The sequence below is a fragment of the Pediculus humanus genome, genomic scaffold, assembly GCF_000006295.1.
Source record: "Pediculus humanus corporis 1103172107541 genomic scaffold, whole genome shotgun sequence".
Taxonomy (NCBI): domain Eukaryota; kingdom Metazoa; phylum Arthropoda; class Insecta; order Psocodea; family Pediculidae; genus Pediculus; species Pediculus humanus.
The window spans coordinates 259,283-270,945 of NW_002987156.1; the positions used below are offsets into that span (position 1 = coordinate 259,283).

The 11,663-nt window shown below is 31.1% G+C and overlaps 1 protein-coding gene across 1 annotated transcript; it reads left to right on the top strand.

Moving 5' to 3' along the window:
- Window positions 1-10,735: 10,735 nt before the first annotated feature.
- Phum_PHUM191290 (uncharacterized protein) lies at window positions 10,736-11,372 on the top strand (the record flags this gene model as incomplete). Its single annotated transcript, XM_002425263.1, has 2 exons — window positions 10,736-10,771; window positions 11,178-11,372. 2 exons carry the CDS (start codon window positions 10,736-10,738, stop codon window positions 11,370-11,372), a joined length of 231 nt encoding a protein of 76 aa, XP_002425308.1.
- Between the last annotated feature and the right edge of the window lie 291 nt (window positions 11,373-11,663).

Here is an 11,663-nt window from a genome sequence, read left to right on the forward strand (position 1 = left end):
CCATGATGAGAATATGAAAGATGAGTCGAATAAGGTGGCGGAGGAGTTTAATGTAAAAAAAAAAAGGTATGAAGCAGAAGAAATAAAAGAGAAAGAAGACGACGATGATGATGATGGAAAAAGGGAAGGAGCGAGAGCGAGAGTAGAAACTCTCGGTTAATTCGTCGTGATTCAGGTAGACATAGAGTCACCACAAAACAAAATAGTTGGAATGCAATTTACAATAAAATTAAAATTAATAACCATAATGATGATGATGATGATGATGATGATGATGATGATTATAATGTAATTTGATGTGATGTCAGAAGTGATGGGAACTTGAGCAATCTTCTAGCTACCGGGTATTATTCTCTTATTAAATGGCGAAGATTTTTTCTTACCCGACGGAGTATACCCACACATGACTCTCGACCGACCAAAGTTTTTCTTTTTTTTTTTTTTTAAATGTAAAATTTTATCATTCTCTCTCTTTCTCTCTCTCTCTCTCTCTCTTTGCTTCTCTTTTCATTTTAAAATTCGAACGAGTGTTTAAATGTTTTTTACTTCTCTCTTTCTCTCTTATTAATTTTCTCTCGCCCGCAAAAAAAAAAAAAAACAACGATTTTTTGTGAGAAAAATAGTATAATAGACGGATAGTAGTAATAGTAGTAATAGTAGTTAGTAGTTAGTTAGTGGTTATTTGAGTTTATGTGTGTGTGCGTGTGTGCGAGTTAGTTAGATAACGTGTGATAACGTTAAAACGTATATTTATTTAAATTTTAATGGTTTAAAATGGTTCGAAAGAAGGTGAGTGGGGAGGGAGGGAGTTGGGCGAATGGGGAGGCGGATGCGGAGGTAGGAAGGAAGAAGACATGATGTTGTCTTTGAGCTAAAGGAGGTGTTATTATAATTAAGGCTCTTTAATATATTCAATTATCATAATTATATCTTTCATGACGTTTTTTTTTGTACGTAGTTAGAAGAGAGGGCAAAGTTTTCGAACTTTTTACTTTTTTTTCTCTTCCTCCCCCTCCCCCTCCATCTCTTTCTTCCTTTTCCTTTTTTTTTGCTCCTTTTCCGACTGTTTACCGTGTACGTGTGCTCCGTAATTTTTTTTTTATTTTTTTTTTTCGGACCCTTGAGTGGTCGCGACGTATCAATTAAAAAAAAAAAAATTTTTTTTTTCGAGTAATTTGAATTTTGTGTTGGTTTAAAGCCTTGAGGTATATTCAAAAAAAACAAAACCGAAACGACCTTATGGCGGCTGCACCTCGTAAATACGTCCGGTTTATTATTATTATTATCATTATTATTTTTTTTTTTTTTTCGGTAACGATTATTACATAATTGCTGCTCATCTCGCGTTGTCGTCGTCGTCGTTATTTTTTTTGTTTTCATTTAATTTAGAGCGTTGAAAGGAAAGAAACGTTTAATTTACTCCGATTTATTCTTTTTCTTACGTGGTTCTGAAAAATTTTTTTTCTGACGCTTTAAAGTATGGGGGGAGGAGGGAAAAATGGGCGATGATTGGGAAAATTTTATATTTTGGCGTTTGTACGTCGTAAAAAAAAAGAAAAAGGAGAGAATAGGAATGAATGTAAAAACGATACAAAAAAAAAATATTTACATCATTTGACTGACAAGTTCCCCCCTCTCTCTCTCTCTCTCTTTCCTCTCTTTGACGAATAACAACAACAACAACAACAATGAATGTTCAAATGGTTTCGGTTTATACCAACGGCTACCGGTCACGGTAGGCAACACCTCGGGCGATTTAATTTTAATTTTTATACACGACCCATCTGCCCATACAATAATCACCGTTTAAATTCAAACAGCATCATCTCTCCCCTCCCCCTCTCCACCCCTTTCTCTTTCTCTTTCCTTCTTTCATCTCATTTCGTTTAATCTCACGCCGAATCCACCTGAGGTTAATTAACAGAATAAAACAAAAATCATTCTCTAATTACTTTATTTCTTATAAATTCTTTTGTTATAAAGAAAATAATAATAATAATAATAATAATTAAAGAATCCTAAATGATTTTCAAAAATTGTATCTGAATTTTAATTTCTCACTTCTCACTCTTCACTCCTCCCATTTTCTATTCATTCCCCTCCCCCCCATCCCGACCCTCAATGAATAAAATTTGTAGCAGACGATGCTTTGACTTCAAAAACGAACGAAAATCGTACGTGAAAAAATAGTTTTCGCTAAGAAAAAAAATTTAAAAAATTGTGGGAGAGGGTGAAGGTGAAGGGGAGAAGAAAAAAAGTGGGAAGGGTTGTTAGAGGAAAAGGTTCGAAAAAGGTTCGAATTTAAGTTAAACGAAAACCTACTCGAAGATTTTCGTATAAACTAATTATTAAAAAAAAAATTACAATTTCCTTTTCTTTCTTTTTTTCTTTCCCTTTTCCCTTTCCCCCCTTTCAAATTTGTTTTTGATTAATTTGATTAACCGTAAATTAAATTAAGGGAGGTGAAATGAATAAAAAAAAAAAACGTGGGAGCAGAAAATAATTATCGGGTGGCGGTTACGGTTATCAGAATAAAATTAATTTTATTTTTTTATTTTTTATTTTCCGGAACGCGATCGAAAGCGTTTTGGGGTAGTTTTTTTTTGAGGGAAGAGAGGGGGGTGAATTAAAATTATTCTAAATATGCTGTCGATTCGATAAGTTCATGTCAGTAGAAAGAAAGAAAAAATAAATAAATGATAATAGAAAAGAAAAAAATTATTATTTACGCGTAAATATCAGTCATATTTTAGCATCGATAAACAATTAAAATAATTCACTCGATCAGCCATCTTGCTACCGAAATAATTATCTTCTGCCACGTATCGTGACATAAAAAAATTCTCAGTCCAAATCTAATAAAAAAAAAAAATTAATTAAAAAAGGTTTTCTCGTGAACATAAAAAAAAAAAAATTTATAAATTTAGTTTTTTTTTTTTTTGTAATTACTCTGCGGATGATAAATCGTTTTTTTTTTTTTTAAATTTTCTAGAGACACGTTTAATAAAAAAAAAAAAACCCCCGAACCGAAATAAAGAAAAAAAAAAAAACGTAAGTTTAAGGTTAGAAAAAAAACTAAAAATGGATTAAAAAAAAAAGGAAAAAAAGTCGTAACAAATACGTAATAAACATTTAAATTGAAAATCTGTTTCCCCGACAAAAATGGGAGCAAATAAAATCAATTGAAAGAGAAAAAAAAAATAATCCGCAGGATGATGTCGCTCGCGTCTTTCGAAACGAATTTTTTCAAATTTAAAAAAAGGAAAAGAAAAATAAAAATGGAAAAGATGATGTAAAAAAAAAAGAGACAAAGGAAAAAATGATAAATGAAAAACGTAAAAAAGGAAGAAAAAAAAAAAGAGAGAGAGAGAGAGAGAGGATAGTAAGATTGGAATTAATGAGAAGAGAATCATTAAAATAATTTTGAAAAAAAAAAAAAATTTTTTTTTATTATTAATTGGAAACATTAGACTAAGACGATATAAATAAATACAAAAAAAAAGTAGAAGAAGTTTAAAACGAATATACGTAAAGATGTGAAAAGAAGATGAGAAGAGGAGTAAGAGGAGAAGAAGAAGAAGATGTAGAATGAAAAAGAACAAAAAAAAAAAAACCATGAGTCAGGGCTGAACACAAAAAAGATGACATTTGATAGAATCAAGGTAACTTAATAGTCATCAGCATAATTTAAGTTATGGTTGTCTCGGGGGTCCAGATGGGCCCTCCAGCCTCGTCACGATCTCCACCTTCCAGCCTCCTCCTCCTCCTCTCCCGTTCGACCGTCGTATCCGCCGTATCTTCACACTTTTTTTATAATTACTATTCCGCATGCGTGACTTACGGAATTAAGTTAAATTCGTTTTTAAGTGGATGGTTTTTTTTTTCTTCTTACTCTTCTTCTCCTTCTTCTTTTTCTTCTTCTTCGTCTTCTTTCTCTTTTTTCCCGCGTTTTCATTCTTTAAATCCGTATAATTTTGCTAAGGTTCACGACAGTCTGATAACTTTTTTCCGCAATGGAAAACAAAAATTATTAAAGCGCAAAAAAATTTTTAAATAATCGAATTTCGGATTTTAAAAAATCGATAATAATAATAATTATTATTATTATTACTATGGTTAGCGATTGTTGCATTTTGTTCGATAGCCGACTGATTGTTTGTTTGTTTGTTTTTTTTAGAGAGTTGTATATTATTAATATCAACCCCTTGAATAAAAATGTCATTAACCATTTAATGATTTGCAGTTACGTAACAAGTGGAATTTAGTTATCAAACAAACAACAATCGTTTGAATTCAAACAAACAACCATAATATTACAACAAGTTTGTTTTATTTCCATCCTTCTCTCTCCTTTTTCTTTTTTTTTTTTTCTTTCTCTGAAAACGATAATGAGTGTGATTGAAATATTTTTAAAAAAAATTTTTTTTTCGATTGTTCGATTTGTTTTTTTTTCGTTTTTGTTTGTTTTTGTTTGTTTTGATTTTGTTCTCGTCGTAAAAAAAAAAAATTCGATTTATTGATAGAAATCAAGTTTTTTTTTTTTTGTTTTTCGATTTGAGAAAAAAATAAAACAAACAATCGGAGAGTAAAAATTTTTTAATTATTGTTGTTTGTTGTTTGAAATAACGTGGTTGCGTGTGTGTTTGTGTGCGTGCGTGCGTGCGTGCGCGTCTTCGTTGTCTTACGTTTAATTTCTCTGAAACTTTGTTAATTAATTGTTACCCCTTTAATCAGGTTTCGTGCGTTCACTTTTTTTTTAAACATCGCAGACATATTTTTAATTCGTTCCAATAACAAAATGGCGTAAAAACAATTGTTTTCTTTTTCTTCTTTTTTTTTTTTTTATTCAAGTAAAAATTAAACTGTCTGTTTTTTTTTTCTCCCAAGATTCCCTTTGTCAGAAAGGCCTTATCTATCTATCGATTCTTTTTTCCCTTTTTTCTTTTTTCTTTTTTCTTCTTCGATTTTCTTTTTTGTTTCCCTTTCCATTTATTTTTTCTCGTTCATTTTAACGAGAGACTTTCAATTTACGTTTCGATTTCCTTTCATTTGTAACATCGTTTTATACCTTATTCGTTATCATTATTTTGATTGTAACAATTTTAAATTTTTTTTTTTTTTACTCATTCTTTCAAAATTTTCTCCTTTGTCTCTCTATCTCTCTCTCACTCTTTCTCTTTTTTCTTTTGTCCTACAAAATTCGATTTTTTTTTTTCCGGAAACGGTCGCAAGTTTTCGATCGATTTTATTATTATTATTAAAAACAAAAAATAAAAATTCGATCAACGTATTGATTTTTCTCTCTCTCTCTTTGGGGGCGCTCGAATGACGTAATCGATCGATTAGGTTTGTCGATAAATGTTAAGTTTAATATGTAAACCACCGAATTTTTTTTTAGAGAAAAAAAGACACAAATTTAGGGAAAAAACTATTAAAAAAATAAAAAGTTGTTTGTTGTACGTGCAAACGAAAAGAACGAGACAGACACAACAAACGCAACGTATCATTTTCCAATCGAGAAAATAAAAAAGAAAAAATTACAATTTGATTAACATCAAATTTAAATGCAAGCAATCAAAAAAAAAAAAAAATTTGCGTGACGTTCGTGTCTTGCGAACGTTTCGAACGCTTACGAAACGATCGATTTTTTTTTATAATTTCTTCTTCCTGCTTCTTGTCTCCCACCCACACACACACCCGCCCTCTCACCCACCACCCCCCCACCGTAGTCGTCGTCGTCGTCGTCGTCGACCCGCATAAAAAAAAACGTCATTAATGTTGTATACGTGTCGATTATTATTATTATTATTATTTCGAAACTCAGCCGAGATTTAAATGACATTAAATGAAATTCGTTTTCGAAGAAACAATCAATTGAAAAGCCGACACTCACTCGGTTGTTTCGCAAGAAAATTATTTAAAAAGTATTAAAAAAAAAAAAACTTACCGGTAATTTATTTGCCGTAACCGATCGAAGCAATCAAAAAAAGTAGACAAAGACGGACGAATCGACGAAAATAAAAGAAATAATAATAATAATAATGATAATAATAATTTGATGGAGAATTTACTAATCGTTTTTTATTTTTTCAATTACGTGAAATTTAAAAAATGGCGAAGGTGGAAAAGGTAGAAGAATAAGAAAAAGAAGAGAAGAGGTTGAATTGATTAGAGATGTGAGGTTGTTAGACGAATGTCGCAAACGCCCACTCGCAGATGTTGGACACGTGACGACGATCGTGTGACGTCGAAGACCCCCCATAATTAAATAATAAAAAAAAGATTTTCGCAATTCGGTAATACAATTTCATACCGTTTGTACAAACACAAGCAAAATCAATCAATCAATCAATCATTAAATAATTATTATTCGGAAAACAAAAAATGAAAATTATTATTATTATTATTAATCGGTTAAGAGGCAGCCATTTTGAAATGAAGGGGGAGGGGAGAAAAAAAAAATTTTTTTTTGTCTTTTCGTTTGCGACTTTACTTAAATCAATGTCAATAATCAAAGTCAAAGTTGAAGTGGAAATTATGGGAATGTAGAAGAGTAAAAAAAAAAAAAAAAAAAACATCGTGGAAGAAGAAACGAAGAAAGAGAGAGAGAGAGAGAAAGGAAAGAAGAAAAGAAGGAAGGAAGGAGTAAAAAAAAAAATTTTAACTCGATCACTTTCGCGTTTGTTTCGTTCTTTTTTTTCCTTCTTTAAGCCCCTCCCCCCTTCTCTCCCCCTTCCTCCTCTCATCATCATCATCATCAACTGTTTTGTACCTTCGCCTTTCCCCTCTTCCTCACCGCCTTCCTCCCACCACGTGAAAACTTCAAGTTCAAAAAGTTAAAACAGCCGAAAACTAAAAGGAAAAAGGAAGAGGGGGGAGGAAAGGAGGGAGGAGGAGGTAGAGAGAGAAAAAAATGAAGATGAAGATGAAGATGATTGTCAAAGCTCATTACATAGTGCCAAAGAAAAGACGATTAAATTATCGCAAAGGTTTTTGAGGTTTCGAGTTTTTTTTTAGGTTCGTTGGGAAAATGTCGTGAGAAAAAACCAAAAAAACAACAGATAACCCTTAGACGAAAGGTCAAATGTGAATTTTTTTTTTATCATTTTATTTTTTTGTTATTATAACGCATTATCAGTCAGGTGTAATCTCTACCTGTTCATCTTCTTCTTTCAACCTGAAAAAAAAAAAAAAAAAACAAAAAGAAAAAAAATAAAATTTGGCAAAAAAAAATAAAAGGAGAAAAATTAAATTAGATGAAAGGATAACACGGGAGGGCAAGTGTGTGCGTGCGTGCGTGCGTGTGCGTGTGCGTGACGTATGATGAGTACGTCCAGTTAATAAATTAACGAATTTTTTTTGCTTTTTTTTTGGAAGTGTCTCCAGAAGCAAGAACGGAAGGAAAAAAAAAATTCATTCACAATTTGTGAGGATTATTTTTATTCGTTATCGTTCGTTAATTTCGCGATTGTTTTTTTTTTGGGGGGGGGGAAAGGGATTTACGCCGCAGCGTTTTTCGTCCTTCTTTGTTCTTTCTTCCTTTTCTTCTTTTTCACGTTTCGTCCTTAGGGATGGTTTTTTTTCTCCTTTTTTTTTGTCAACCCGACCGTTTCGAACGTTTCGTCATATCGCGTTTCTTCTCTCTCTCTCTCTTTTTTAGTTTTCGCCCGACGATCGTTTTGTAAGAGTGCGATGAACTTTTCACCACGAAAAAAAATGAAGAAGATTAAAAAAAAGAAGAAGATGAAGAAAAAGAAGATGATGAAGGAAACCGAAACGAAAAAAAAGTTGAATGTAAAATGGTTTGACTTTTAAACTCTTTGATGAAATCTTTTGTTGAATTTTAACGTAAGATGACGATTTCTGAGAGCAGGAGAAGAAGAAAAGCAACAACGACAACAACAACAACAACAACAATAATTTTTTGTCTTCTTTTTTAATGAATTCGGTCGGTTGCCATTTTCTTTTTGTTGTGTTTGTACAACCGTCATAATGTCGTTGCCTTCGATTTTTTTTTTACAATAAAATAAATTTATTGTGCATACAAACACAAACAGACACACACACACACACACACACACACAAATAAATACGAATATTTCAGGCAAACGATTATGATGATAATAATAATGATAATAATGATAATAAGGTCTCTTAGTAGTAATTATTCACGTTCGGGTTTTTTTTTTTAGGAAATTTTTTTTTTTAAATTTTGAGTAAATCGACTGGAGTCGTTTGGGTCAAAACAATCCAACAATCGGGTTGTTATTATTGAATTGTTTGAAAGTTTTTTTCTTTTTTTTTATGAATGGTTACGAATTCGTTTAAATGTTTATAAAAAAAAAAAAAAACGAGTAATTGTTTATTATTATTATTATTATTTTTAACAATGATAATACTTTTCGTAATGAACGAATTCCTTGGCGATTTTTAAGGTTTGTCACGATTGCAATCGTTTGTCGTTTACAAAAATAATAAAAGAGCTGGAGAATTTAAAAAAAAAAAAAATTCACCGCGGAAGTATTTAAAAGAAAAAGAAAGGTAGAAACGAAAAAATAAATAAATAAATAATTTGGACAATAGTTTAGATCGTTTTACACGGTGATTTTTACTCTCTATCTCTCTCTCTCTTTCTCTCTCTCTTTCTCTTTTTTTCCTTCCCGTTCGCTTTTTCTCTCACTTTTTCTACATCTTATTCTTTTATGGTTTTCATTGACGAATTCATAACGTTCGAAAATGCTTATTTTAACATAATTAATTTCTTCCATTTCTTTTTGTCTTTCTCTCTCTCTCTGGTCGTTAATCGTTTGTTGGTGTGCGTAAACGAAGTAAAATGGTGATTTTCAAGACTGAAAATTTACAAAAAAAAAAAATTCCTTACGTAATTAGCAAGCAAATTAAGGTTGTTTGTAATAATTGCAACAAATAATAATTTTCTTTTTTTTTTATTAGTTGGAATTCGACCTTTATTTTCTCTACGCCTCCTTCTTCTAACTTTTTAAAAATTAAAAAAAAAGAAATTGTTAGTCAACAACCGTAATTTTATATTTAGATTTAATTGGTCGTTACTATTGTCATATTTAAAATTGCGACGGACCTCGGTAACCCCTCCCCCTTTCCTCCCCATCTCCCTCGCCCTACCCGCAATCAATCATCAAAGAGAGAGAGAGAGAGAGAGAAAAATCGAGTTTGAGAAATTCAGCGAATGAATAAAAAAAAAAAATACCTAGAAAAGAGTTAATTGGTTAAATAATGACGTCACTTCCGTCGCAAAATTGATTCGTCAAATGCGAAAAAAAAAAAAACCCGCGAAAGTGTTCAGCATATTATTATTATTTTCCTTTGAATTTTCTCGGTCGTTTCGCACTCGTCGTGGTTGTAGATTTTTTTTTTTTTTTAAAAGGTGCGACGACGACGACGAAGACGATGATGATGATGATGATGATGATGATGATGATGATGATGATGATGATGATGATGATGATGATGATGATGATGATGATGATGATGATGATGATGATGATGATGATGATGATGATGATGATGATGATGATGATGATGATGATGATGATGATGATGATGATGATGATGATGATGATGATGATGATGATGATGATGATGATGATGATGATGATGATGATGATGATGATGATGATGATGATGATGATGATGATGATGATGATGATGATGATGATGATGATGATGATGATGATGATGATGATGATGATGATGATGATGATGATGATGATGATGATGATGATGATGATGATGATGATGATGATGATGATGATGATGATGATGATGATGATGATGATGATGATGATGATGATGATGATGATGATGATGATGATGATGATGATGATGATGATGATGATGATGATGATGGTCTTCGTAATTCTATAACAGAATCACTTCGTAATAAAAAAAAAAATCATTTAAAATTCCATCGTGGAGTGTATGTGTGTATTCTCTCTCTCTCTCTCTCACTATGTTTTTCAACGTTTTTGCCTCGGCTCCTTTCCGTCTGTGTTAAAAACACAATGTATTCCCATTGATTTTTTATTATTAGCTTACGGGATTGAAATTTGAAAAAAAAAAAAAATCCCTTTGGGGCAAACTCTTCAATTTGACGCCTCGTTTACATGTTATACACACTTGAAACGTGTTTCATAACATAACTTGATTTTATTTATTGGCTTTTAATTGTGTTTTCTTTTTTTCTATTTATTTGATTCTTCGCCATTTTATTATTAATAATAATGATGATGATAATAATAATAATAGTTTTTTTTTACGTTCGTCTTAAACGTCGTCGTCGTCGTCTTCGTAGCACATGTGCGACGTCGAATACATTCGAACATAAAATTTTTTTTTTCTTTTTTTTTCTCTTCATTTTGTTACAATTTAAAGTGACGATGATGATGATGATGATGATTATGAAGATGATAATGATGATGATGATGATGATGAGCGCGATGGTTTTTTTTTGTGTTTTTAAATAAGATTTTGCGTCGTCATCTTTTCGCTCATTTCGTTTAATTAAATACTTTTGAAAAAAAAAACGATTCGATACGATAATAACGAGTATCGATCGATATATCGATAAAAATATATATATATATATATATATATCGTGATAATTTTTTTTTTTTTGTTTTCCGTCGTTTTATTATCAAATTTTTCGTACACGGGTCGGATTTGTAACCAGATTAAAAATTTATTTCGTCATAACAAAATGGCAAATGTTACGTACGAGTCGTTATATTTTTATGTTTAATTTTTTTTTTTTTTTTGCGGTCGTTTAAAAGAAAACGATATTAAAAATTGTTTCTCATAGTTTTTTCAATGACGTTCCTCGGGGCACTTTTAATTTGCGGCTACGAAAGAAAAAAAGAAAAAAAAAACAAGAAATCATTGGCCTATTGAATTAGTTTTTTACTAATATTAAAAAGAAAAATTGAAAATGATATAAAAAAAAGATTTTTTGTTTTTTATTTTTTTACTTTTACGTAAGAGTTTTATACCCTTCCTCCCACCCCTACCTCCACCCACGTAAAAAAGGGGGATCTCGGGAGAAAAAAAAAATTTTGTTCTTCCATGTGACGATTCGAACTCACGACCCTTGTCGCGACTTTTAAATTTTCCCGTTGAAATAATTTTTCCATTTTTTTTTCTAGTGGTATACGATAGATTCTAGTCAAGTTAATCCGGATTTAAAGAAATCATTTTTACAATTTTACGTGGATGAAGAAACGGAAGAATTTGTTAATCAAAGCGCAAATAAATCATCATGGATATTTACACAAGTCTGGCATTGTTTGGTTACGGCAATACTCAACATTTTCATGACGAGAACATCAATCAACGGGTGAGTCTCAATCAATAAATTTTCTTTTTTTTTTTTTCTGGAATTAATTACTGGAAAAGTTTTTTTCTTTTTTCTACCTTCTCTTTCCTCGCGCGAAAAAAAAAAAAAAATTACCCATTACGAAATCGAAGTTTATTGTTTATTTTTTTTTTTATTTTACCCTCCTTTGCAGACGATAAAACGAGGTTAAAGTTTTTTTTTTTTCTTTCTAGAATTTTCCCTTTTTCCCTTTTTCTAAAAAAAAAAAAGGCTCTTCACATTTTTCTCATTATAATGCAGAGGCATTTCATTTTAA